This window comes from Dreissena polymorpha, chromosome 3 (genome assembly GCF_020536995.1).
Source record: "Dreissena polymorpha isolate Duluth1 chromosome 3, UMN_Dpol_1.0, whole genome shotgun sequence".
Classification (NCBI taxonomy): Eukaryota; Metazoa; Mollusca; class Bivalvia; order Myida; family Dreissenidae; genus Dreissena; species Dreissena polymorpha.
In genome coordinates this window covers 135490444-135503324 of record NC_068357.1, presented here as the reverse complement: position 1 = coordinate 135503324, position 12881 = coordinate 135490444, and the positions used below count along the sequence as shown (strand labels likewise).

The following is a 12881-nucleotide window of genomic DNA, read 5'->3' as shown; positions in this document are numbered from 1 at the left end:
AAAGTGTCATGTGAAAAATGTGAAAATCTTATTACATATGCAAACAGCATTGCTCCAGACCAGCCTGGGCATTTGCGCAGTCTGGTCAGGAACTTACCTGTTCTTAACTCAGTTTTGCCTAGCGTCTAGAAAAAAGGCATTGGCAAACAGAGTAGACCCAGATGAGACACCGCATGATGCGGCGTCTCATCTGGGTCTGGGCTGTTTGCTTAAAATATAGAAATAAATATACTAGACATCCCTAATTTTGGAAATAAATTGATCCACTTAATTGACCTTTCGACAGCGAGAGTGAAGCCACGCCCACCGATTTCAAGGGGGGTCACTCCGCCGAAGTCCGTCATAAAAATGGCTACGCGAATCGGCCGCATAAGTGAACCAAAAAGGCCTCATGGTATACCAGAAAGGCCATACACTAGTTTTTATTATCATTGAATAGTGGTGCTGAATATAATTATCATATCTATTAAATAGTCAAAACTTTTTTATTAGTCTACTTAAAAGCCGTTAAATTTATCATCAAAGTCGGCAAAATTATCGCCAATTATCGCATACAGTATGAATTGTTCGTTAGTCACAATATTTTTCCTTGAGTAATAGATGTTTCAGTTTTTTAATTAAAAGCCGTTAATTTTTGCAACCGATGGCAACATCGCAAATGTGGCACAGGTAAGTAAATTTATTATAATAGAAGACGAAGAACGTTTCTATTGAAATCCGATATAACACATATCTACAATGCGTTTGGTCAAAATGACCCATGCGCATTGTTATAATCGTATAACAAAGTCAAAGTCGTCAAAAAAGTAACATACACAATATATTATTATATATTATTATTTCCTCGAAAACTATATTCTGCAATGTTTAAAATATAAAAAGTTGAAAGAATTTTCATGTACAAAAAAACTCGCTAATCAGACCGGGTTTTCAAAGGGTCATTCACAATTTGCGGCATCTGTTTTGATAACGGATTAGTAGAAAGCCCACATATGGTGTAAAATGACACTTATTGGCCCCTATTGATAATTACTTGCGCATTTGAAAATAGTTTCTTAACTTACATTAAATTTGGAAGACTTAAACCGAAAGAAATAAAAAATGTTTTATTCTATGTGATATTATTAAAAATAATAACTGATTGTCTTTATTATTACGATTTCATTAGCATTAAAAAAATCTAGCAAAGTTTATAATGTCTTATTTATTTGCCGACTGCATTAGAATGTCAAATTTATTTAACGTTGGCCACCTTTGAAAAATGGTTTTAAATGTTCCTTTCTAATTTGTCTATATAGAGGATAAACAAGTACAAAGTTATACTCTTTTTTATAACGTGTCCGTTGCAAAACTTACATTTTCTATTTTCGCGTAGTATCTTATTATAACGACTGTGTTTTGCTTTCGGGCGATCGCTTAATATGTTGAGATTAAGCTGTTCGTGTGGACGACCACAAAGACGAATCCAACGTTTGAATTTTTCAAGATTAGTACCCGGTTGAGGGAACGGAAAAAACGTACTTCCATCTTTTAACCGTTCTGGATACCTTGTGTCTGAATAACAAGTGCCATAACAGCACCTTTCAACCATTTTCTTTGTTTAAAACACAGAATTACGTATAAGCTTATGTGTCGGACAACGGCGAGTTTGACGGACAAAATGGCGGATAGTAACGGGCCTAATCTATGCTGTAATCTGATTGGTTAATAAGCCTGTCAATCAATCGGCTGTCGAAAGGTCAATTAGAATGGGAGAAACCACTAGGCATAAATGGGTTGAAAGAGACCACCAAGCATTATGTGACTTAACAGTGGACAGTGTAGCTCCTTACTAGACAGGACCAGAGTGCAGGCTGGACTGGAGCTACACTTAGTCTTGCTGCAGGGTAGCTCCTTACTGCAGGGTAGCTCCTTAATAGACAGGACCAGAGTGCAGGCTGGACTGGAGCTACACTTAGTCTTGCTGCATAATGGCATTAGACCCATGTTCACATGACGCGGCCCACATGGTTGTAAGGCCATTATACATTTCATGATTTATGTTATGATTTCAATGGCAATCTGGTTTGGCCAATTCTAGGCTGATAAATATTATTGAGCTGGGAATCTGTGAACTGGTTCTTTAGTGACTGAGCCTGGTCTGATCAATGTTTAAAGGAGGAACTGTACCAATTATGTACAGACATATGCTTTTATTTGTTCACTTGAACACAAAAGTGCTTATTGTGAGCTATTGGTGTCACCCTATATCTAATGTCTGTTGTTGGCTGTCATTGTCTTATAGCTAGTTGCCACTCTAGAGAACATATTTTCCAACCATTCTTGCTGAAACATTGTCAGAATGTTAATCTGGACAATATCTAGGCTAAGTTTGAATCTTGATCATGTGTTCCCAAAAACTAGGTCTCCACATCAATTCTTAGAAAAAACTTGTTACCAGTCTAAAAGCCATATTTATGACTCTTGGTAATTCGAATCAAGTTCAAAATCTAGATCACTGAGTCCATGAACTTATGTTAGCGCTTACTTAGCCATCATGGCCATCTTGGTTTATGATATGTAATGAAATTTAGAAAAAACACAAGTACGTAATATTGTTACATAATCTATTAAGTTTAAATATTTCATTCAATGACCAATGATATCATTAAATACAACTTCTTATTTCATTGTGATATAGATCTCGAAGGGAAGACTTTTTAATGCACACACCTTTTTATATGAATTGTCTCCCTTTCCATATTTTAACGCTTAGACTTTAAACCAGAAACCAAAAGTTAACTCAGAGTTTAGTGCCCCTTTACCACATGGGTTACAATTATCAAATTCCAGTCCTCATGTTATTTAATGTTACAGTCATGTCCAACTTCAGCCTAAATTTTTGTCAACATTTTGCATTAGAATGGGTTCCAAGCTGAATCGATTTATGCAAGAAAAAATATATATGTAATGTGATATGTTAAAAAAAGAACTTGACTCTCATCACAAAATATTGTTTGTTGTTTTAAACATATTTTTTCTGGCTACTTTTAAGTTGAGTTTAACCCCCTCCATCCAAGCGTCCCACTGTAGTCTCCAAACTTTTAACAGAACAGTTGTTTTTTAGTGAAGATTAAAGCTTTCTCTGCAAACAGGCAGAAAAAAGTGCATTTGTAAGGAGTGTCTTAACCAAAAATAAAGGGCCTTAAGTCAATCACAAGGATTTATTTAGAGGCTATGCAATTGCATATCTCAAATAATGAGTGTTACAAAACCTGTATATTTGCAGGGAGGCGATTGCACTGGCCAAGGTTCGGTTGTCTCCCCTCGACCCAGCCCTGGAGGAGTTGTACACCCTGTGGGCCCAGCAACTCACCAAGGATGGCAACCTGGAGCAGGCAGCTAAATGGTACAGTGAAGTATTTTAGGAAAATCATAAGAATTACTTAATTTGTAGTATTGTGACCAACTCCCAGATGCGAACTGCTAGCAGTTTAATGATGCAGCCTGGTTGAGAGTGTGGTAGTAGTGGAGTGGGGGGTTATAGTCCGGGGCATCTTTGGGAAATGTTACACAGCTGATAAAATCCCAAGCCCCAAGACTGATTTTGGGTCCAACGCATGATCTCTTGGAGGTGGGTGTGGGGATGGGTGTAATAATAGATCCTTCAGTACAGATTATCCACAACGGGTAAATCTAAAAATCTCAAATCTCTGACTAAGTTTTTACCTAAGTATTTAATGTCTTTTTTGTTATAAAAACCATTTTCAGACTTTGGAATGATTTATGAGGGGTCTGGATTGTAAAACCATACACCATTTGTCTTCTGCTTATTTTGCCATTAAAGTGTATAAGGTTTCCAGGTTTCCGAGGAAAACATTGACAAACTATTTGTTTAAGAAATTTGAGAGATAAATTGGACCATTCTATCTGGCATTCTAAATTGGATGTAAGATCAGATGGGAAGCTAATTATTTGTTCGGGATACACAGTAAATGTGGTAAAAGCTTTGAAATTATATTGATGGATTATTTATGTTAAGCTGTCAAGCCAAGATTTTTCCCTTTCTTGACCTCTTTCAAAAAGTTTTGAAATGTCGGAATATTGAAAAATTTACATGCAAATAAGATTAATTGCTCAGACAGAGTTTTTGTTTCATAACAAAACTTTGAACCCAGTTGCTCTTTCTTTGAACATTGGATTAATACTGACAAAAATAGTTAAAACCATACAAGTGGACAGAAAAAGTGTTGCAGAACAGCCTGTGTTGAGTTTGCACAGTTGCATGATTCCCAATTTTAACATTAAGATAGATGTTTTCATTAAACCAAACATTTAAGCCAACTTACACAATGTTAGTTTTAAGCCAAATTTTACATTAAGCCAATTTTTGCATTTAGCCTGATTATTTACATAAGGCAGACTTAAGGAATGTAAATTTCCATTTACAGCCACCTGGCAATGCGTCAGGTTCAGGATGCAGCAAAGCTCTTGGCTCGCCGGTATGACCAGTCCAGCCTGCGCACTGCGGCCCACATCTCTATGATAGCCAATGACAAGCAGCAGGGGCTGATGTACACACAGCGCGTGGTGCAGCAACACCTCCTGCAGAATGAGTGGGGCCAGGCCTATCAGTTCCTGGAGAAGAACAAGGAGTGGCAGGTGAGAATGGGGGTGGGCTTATGCAAATAAGCATGGAGTTTTATCCAATCATGGTCAAAAACACTTTTTGGCTGGCCACAAAAAGGGGGGGACATATGTTAGTATATGGATACTGTTTCATCCACTCATTTCATACTTGATCAAGAACAAGGATTGTCAGGTGGGGGCATTTGCAAATAAGGTTACTGTTTCATCCAATCAATGTAGTACTTGATCAAGAACAATGATTGGCTGGTGAGATGGGGGGTGGTGTCATATGCAAATTAGCTTGGTTAATCATGCAATCATTGTAGTTCTTGGTCAAGAACAACGAGTGGCAGGTGATAATGAGGGGCAGTCATATTCAAGTGTTCATGTGCATTCCCGCTGTCTGGTCAGGAGCTACCTTGTCCGCTTATGTAACCACAAAACTTTGATTGACAATGTAGCGTCTGACCAGACTGTGAAATGCATATATTAAAGACCAATTATGGCATGATGAAGCTCAAATTCTTCAATTTAAAGATTCTTTTTTCTCCTCATTGTCTACTGTATGACATTTTATCATCGCCATAAACCACTCCCTGGAAATTGCTGTCTGATTAGAAGGGATCCTATGAACTGCTCTTTTATGTGAAAAGAACATTACAGGCTTAATTTGCGATACAAGTGCATTGATTGGTTACATAACTCAATTTATTTGCATGTAGCTGCCATAGATATGTCTGCTATTGCAAAATAGTCCTCACAAAATCCAATCCATTAGTTACTCAATACAGAACCCTTCAAGCATAAAACAATTGTTGTGCTGAAAATGATGGCGCTTCAGAGAATTAACGACCTTACCACTTTATACTATGTGGGATTTCCATCCACAAAATAGGGAATTTTGTAATTAATTAAATGTCTTTAGTTTAAACCTATTTATATTTGTTAAACATTAATATTAGCTGGATTGCTTTAAAAGCTCAAAGCTTATTGAGAGCCTATTGAGTGCATTTCCTGGCTTGGTGATGTCTTAAAACTATTTCCTTGTGGGAATCAAATTTGTGAATCTACCTGTCTATTTGGACACCATATTAACTTATCCATTTGAGCTGCATCACATGAAAATGGGCATCATGCTATATTTGGCCTGCATAGATCCTGACCATGATAGGTTTCATTGTCTTATTTGTGGTTGCAGAGGAATATATGGAGCTACACTTTTCCTTTATGTAATAAGGCCCATTTTTGCACTATGCCTTAATTGTCCTCTATTCTATCTTTCAAACTTTATCTTGGGTCTTCACAGTGAAATGTTTTAAACTAGAGCACTACAATGTTGTTGTTTGTAAATGACTCACATCATGCAAAAATGGATCTTAAGCCATATGTGGCCGTCATATCTCCAGACCAGGTGCTAATGAGACAATAAAACCTTGCAGACTATAATAGCAAACAGTGTAGCTACTGACCAGACTGTGCAAATGTGCATGCTTGTTTTGCCCCATATGTCATAAGACCCATTTTTGCATGATGTTGCTCATATAGAGATAAGTAGTTTAGCCTTAGAAAAAAATAATGCCCAGTTCCCATATTTACAAAGCTCCTAAACTTTTGAAAATTCTTTGCAACCATAAAACTCCTCAAGTTACTGTCTATTATATGTTGAGTTCTTTTTAGCTCAGCTGTTTTCGGGAAAAAAACAACAAGGTATTGTCATAGCCAGCTCGTCCACCGTCCGCGTTGTGAAAAACCTTAATATTGGCTCTAAAATCAATATGCTTTCACCTAAAACTTTGAAACTTCATATTTAGCTGCACCTTGATGAGTTCTACATGCCACACCCATTTTTGGGTCACTAGGTTAAAGGTCAAGGCCACTGTATCTCTAAAAATAAGAAAAATAAACACTTACCTTTCTTCCTTTTCTTCTGACAAGCTTTCATTTATTCAAAACTGCACCCACAGCCGAGCGTTGGCACCCGCTATGATGTGCTCTTGTTACATTTAAATGTTTCAAAGAAATAAATATTTAAATCATTTAGATTGTATCATTTTGTAAGAAGAAAACATTGAATGTTTAATAGAAAATTAGATCGTCGTAAATTTTCACTTCAATACAATTATATCTAAGATCTCTTAGGGACATTATGAATAGTAACCACCCCTGATTTTACAAAGTTATTTATTTTGGAAACATATTGCTTTATGGAGTTCATTAATGAGTTCTAGCAATAAGCTGCTGAAATACAGAGGTCAATGCTTTCCATAGATTATTTAAACTGAGATATTGTATATGAAAGGATGAATATTTCAAAGAAAATTGCTTTTCAGTTAATGATAAGAATTTCTTCTTTTAAATTTCAGTTTATAATTTAGTTCCTGCTTTAATCATTACCAATACAAAATATATCAAACACTAAATATATGGCCTATAAATAACAGGGAAATGCATGTCTATTATGAGTGGAAAAGATAGGAGAAATTCTATGGCATCCTTTAACCCATTCTGTTAATGGATTTGCTAAAACTGGCACTGTAAATTAAATGCTAAATCTTAGTGTTCAGACTTTTAAAGCCCTTATTTTCACATAAATGTTTTTTACTAAACACATTTTCATTATAAAAATTAAATTCAGATTGGTTCACCTGACTACACATGCTGAGTCTTGTCTGATTATAAGTGCATTTACATAATAAAAAAATATCTTGCTATTTTAAGTTCAAAATATGTTCGGTATTTGTTCGCAGTGGAGATTCTTATGGCAGTCAAGATTCCTTTATTCTGAATTGTTATTATAAATTTATTGTATTTCATAATTAAATTAAATTTGTGCAATTAATAGACAAAAATCAAATTTAATCAAAGGTCCTTAATGTGAAAAGGTCTTTTTTTTCAATTGATATGTCCAAAATTAAATCCTTAAACAAAATGACATTACAGCTTTAATAAAGAAAAATAAAGCTTAACTCTTTCAGTGCTGGAACCGAATTTTGAAGGCCTTTGCAAACAGTTTGGATCCATATGAGACACCACAGAATGTGGCATCTCATCAGAATCCAAACTGTTTGCTATTCTGATAGTATTCTTTGAAAAAATTCAAAGAAAATGCTAATTTTAGAAATTCAGCAGACAACATTTTAGCAGACGACAAATTTCCCAGCATGCAAAGGGTTAAAAGAAAAAATAGACTAAAACTAAGTCGATTGTACACAAGAGTAAAATATCTCAGAAGGTGAACATGCATAAAAATGTTGCTGGCATTGAAGCCCTCTTAGCCTAATGGCTGCTGGCACTTGACGGATCACCCAGCTATCTAGGTGGTAGACAGAGCTGATAAGTGAGTGATGATTCCATCCTTGACCCATTTTTGACTTGCAAGAGCACAATCTTGAATATCAGTATACCAGTTTATTTGATGGCATCTGAGTTATCAAGTATTTTATGAACAGGAATGCTAGAAAAGTAGAGAGATGGCAAAAGGAATGTGTTAAAGTCATGAAAAACATTCTTGTCTGTGGATACAAATAAAGCTTACCCATAGAAATAGTTTTAATATTACATGCCATTTCAACTTTTATTTTTAGCTCACCTGTCACGAAGTGACACGGTGAGCTTATGTGATCGTACGATGTCCGTCATGCGTGCGTGTGTCCATCAACAATTAGTTTGTGTAGACAGTAGAGGTCACAGTTTTCATCCAATCTTGATGAAATTTGGTCAGAATGTTTATCTTGATGAAATCTGGGTCATCTGGGGTAAAAACTAGGTCACTAGGTCAAATAATAGAAAAACCTTGTGTAGACAATAGAGGTCGCAGTTTTCATTCAATCTTTATAAAATTTTGTCAGAATGTTTATCTTTATCAAAGCTGGATTGGGATTGTATTTGATTCATCTGGGGTCAGAAACTAGGTCACTAGGTCAAATCATAGTAAAACCTTCTGTAGACAAAAGAGGTCACAGTTTTCATCAGATCTTAATGAAATATGGTCAGAATGTTTGTCTTGTTAAAATCTGGGTTGGGATGGAATTTGGATCATCTAGGGTCAAAAACTAGGTCATTAGGTCAAAGTTTAAAAAAATAAATTGTGTAGACAGTAGAGGTCACAGTTTTTATTGTGGCAATGTTCAACCACTTTGTGATCTGGAAAACCCTCAAGTATTATTATTTTGTAAATCAAACATATTACACATATGTGTATCCCTTTTTCTATAAGAGTTATATTAAAATAATCCTATTTGGATTCTAACATTTAAAACACAGATCACAAAGTCTAAAGACTCCAACAAACCCATTGCAGTATATACTGAACAGTGGGTCTGGTAATGATGATGCCACATACAACAGTATGTGTGTTTTCACCATCTTTACTTATAAAAATTGGGCTATTCTTTCTCTCTCTCCTCCTTAAAAAACAAAACAAACAATAGCATACAATAACAACATCATATTAATGATAATAATTAATAATAAGTACAGAAACATAACATAAACATAGTAATCTATAACTATAAAACAACTCCAAGTTCTTTTGGATTAATTCATCCTTTTCTTTCATTTATATTTTTTGCATATAAACTATTATTGTTTACTTTTTGTTAAAGTGCAACGTCAGCCGTGGGAAAATTCTATTTATAAACGGATTGACCTACTTGCAATCCTTAATAAGAAATTTCGGCCAATCAGCACCATCGTTTTAAAAGTGCCTCAACCAATAAAAACGCCGCTTTTTAACAGCGTTAGGCCCATCCATTGTAAAGTACTGCGTCTTTTTAACGCTTCTTATAAAGGTTAGATATTTTTAAACCAATAGATTTTTATTAAGGCACCGCACCAACACTGCAAAGTTTTCTATTTACATCAATGGTACAGCCCAGTAAAATCGGGCTGTCCATTTTATGGCTGTTTTCGACCTTTTTATGCAGAGTTTTATGTTAAGCAGTGTGCTGGGGCAATGGTTTTTAACCGAAGTCCCGAGGGTAAACAATCCCATTAGTTGGTCACAGTTTTCATCCAATCTTAATAAAATTTGGCCAGAATATTAATCTTGATGAAATCTGGGTTGAGATTGTAATTGGGTCATCTGGGGTCAAAAACTAGGTCACTAGGTCAAATCATAACAAAACCTTGTGTAGACAATAGAGGTCACAGTTTCCATCAGATCTTTATAAAATTTTGTCAGAATGTTTATCTTGATGAAATCTGGATTGGGATTGTATTTGGGTCAGCTGGGATCAGAAACTAGGTCACTAGGTCAAATCAAAGAAAAACCTTGTGTAGACAATGGAGGTCATAGTTTTCATCTGATCTTAATGAAATATGGTCAGAATGTTTATCTTGATAATATCTGATTTTTGATCATATATGGGTCATCTGGGGTCAAAAATTAGGTCACTGGGCCAATTCTAGTAAAACCTTGTGTAGATGAAAGAGGTCACAGCTTTCATCATGTCTTAATTCAATTTTATCTGAATGTATTAATTGATGAAATCTGGCTTGGGATTGTATATCCTGGGTCATCTGAGGTCATAAAGTAGGTCATCTGGTCAAATCATAGTTAAACTTCATGTAGACAATAGAGGTCACAGTTTATCAGGTGAGTGATTCAGGGCCATCATGGTCCTCTTGTTTAGTGAAACTTCCATTTGTGAATGACCTGAGTCAGCATTGTTTTAGGTTATGATAAGTGAGTGTCCACATAGTAGAAGACAATTCTGTATGTCTAGTTGAATTAAGAAAGATTTGTCTGTTCTGTAGTCTATTACTGTTTATTTAAATTAATAACTATGTTGAGTCTTGTGGAGCATTTAAGCTGTATATCTGAGCAATAATGCATTTTCAGTCCTCATCTGACTTTGTTCTTCAAGGCATTCAATGTATGATTAGAGTCCTATCTGAAAGAGACTATGACAATCCAAAACTGATCATGTACTGCTGTTTGTAACGGGGTTTACATCAGAAACTAAACATTTAGCCTTATATAAGCTTAGTTTCAACCATTTTATTTAAGATTGATAGTGAACGTCTGGGCCTATGTAGACACTCTTCAGGCAATATCCAGGTGAAAACCAGTACTTGACTTCTGTGGTAAGGTTTTTAAGAACACTTTTGAGTGGTGTACAAACTGGGGACCATCCTGTTTGTAAGCTATACACTGTATCCCTTACACCAGTGTAACATCAAAGTTATATAAGCTTAGAAATGTTTGTTCATAGCCAATCAAAGACAAGTGGTTTAACATTGCATCCATGTTTACAATTGTTGGATATTTAATTAAAAAAAACACAAATGAAGGCCATGTTGTAAAGGTTATCTTCATCATGCTGTAAAAAGCAACAGTGCATGTTTTATGGGCAATTAACATTGTCCTGAAAGGCTCTTAACGGATTTAAATCAATGCAACTGCATTAAAATGTTATCATGCTAATTGATGGCCTTCATTATAGCTGAATGCCCTTGAAGCATTGTTATAAAATGAGCTGTTATATGCAAATGCATAATTTAATTACAACCAGTGTTTCCTGTAAACATTGTCAACATAAGGTTCATTTAATATTGTGTTTTTAGTGGTATTCCTATCTTGATAATGTCAATGTTTGAACATACATTTAATAAGAAATATTAATTGAGGTGCATCATGCAAAAAATGGGTCTTATGCATTATGCCCCCCAGCATAGCAATCCCACAGTGAGATCAAGAACTACTTCTGTACCCTATTAAGTGACATCATGTTTCATGGTCTTATAAGGGGACATTATAGCTCCGGACTGGACTTTTCTTCAAACAAAACAAGAGAAACATTTTTTGTTCCATCTCTCCATAATGGCTCACCTAATAAGTAAGAAACCATGACAGGAGTGGTGTACAATAGCAGACAGCTGTCAATCCAGTGTATTTATGTCTGAATGCACCAACTATTTCAGGTGTACCTGGCCACAAGCAGCATGCATGAGATGGTGAGCTGTGAGCTCACATCCCTGGGGCTTCTGCATATTGAGCCTGCGCACTTCTCACACTGGGACCAGCGACCCAGCAACAAGAGTGCCCTGCCAGGTAAACAACCCCGTACTCTCTCATGTAGTTTAGGTTGCAGTCCATGAGGGGATTGATAATTATGCTGGCTGCTAAGTGGTGAATATTTAAGAGACCAGTATACAATCAGCAAGGGTATAGAGATGAGCTGCATTCTGGAAAAACTTGGTTAAATGCTTGTGGCACAGGCTTATCGGGGACAGGGACGACAGTTTTTGCCTAGACTGGATTTTCATATCGAAGAGGCTTCCTTAACATTAAAAATATCATAAAAACAGAAATTGTCATCCCTGATTTGCCTGTTCGAATTGCACAGGCTAATCTGGTACCACACTTTTGGCATATGAATTAAGCTCCTGTTTTGCCGGAGTGCTGCTAAAATAGATTAGTTTGAATGTACTAGCTATAGTCAACAAATACACGTGTACAGTGTTGATACATTTTTCAGCCAGTGTATATCATTACATGTTTGTCTGTAATGACCAAATCTAAAAAAGATAGATCTATATCAGTATAAGTCTAGGTAGGAAAGAAGAAAAAAAACTGCGCTTTAAAACGTATTTATTTTATTTATGTTGTGCGTAATTTATTATTTAGAAATGTAGTCTTTGAATGAAATTAGATTTTTTTTCTGAAAAATTACAGACCAAACTAATTTTAGTGGACACAATATCTCTCAGTTTAATAATCAGCCAAATCCACAGAAGTTGTTTGGTCCTTGCATAATCCAAACTGACATTCTAAACTTTTGCTTTGTCTAAGTGGAACTTTTTCCATCAATTCATCTCTCTGCACTTGCTGAAAATGTTTAGATTAAAAGGCAGTGGTAATGGATAAATTGCTGTTTAGTGGCCCTTGTAGAAAAACAATTTCATTGTGTTGCAGGCTTTATGTGTTCTTTCAGGTTTGATAATTAGCTTTAGCCTAGAGGTGACATAACTGTTTTACAAATAGCTCTTGTTTCTTACAAGTTGGTTCATCAAGTTTTGATTAACAGGTCACATGGACAAAGTATCCAATCAGAATGCAGCTTTGAAATAGAAATGCCAATTGTTCATTTCTTTCCATTTGAAATAAAAATAAGCTACCATATTATATTTTACTGTAAGTTTTGAGACAATTATGGTTTTCATGTCCCAAAATTTAGATACCAAAAATATTCAAACAATACAGGTGACTGAAAATTTAGAGACAGGTATGTTATGTTTGTTTGTCAATTATTTTATTGTAATAAAAACAA

General features: G+C 35.5%; 1 protein-coding gene across 1 annotated transcript in view; it reads left to right on the top strand.

The window, feature by feature from the left end:
- Positions 1-12881, top strand: part of LOC127871572 (gem-associated protein 5-like) — a 202335-nt gene that overhangs the window by 151861 nt on the left and 37593 nt on the right. The window contains exons 21-23 of the mRNA XM_052414633.1: positions 3269-3388; positions 4431-4641; positions 11533-11662. Of these exons, the coding sequence (XP_052270593.1) occupies positions 3269-3388; positions 4431-4641; positions 11533-11662 (461 nt within the window). The remainder of the gene's footprint in view (positions 1-3268; positions 3389-4430; positions 4642-11532; positions 11663-12881) is intronic.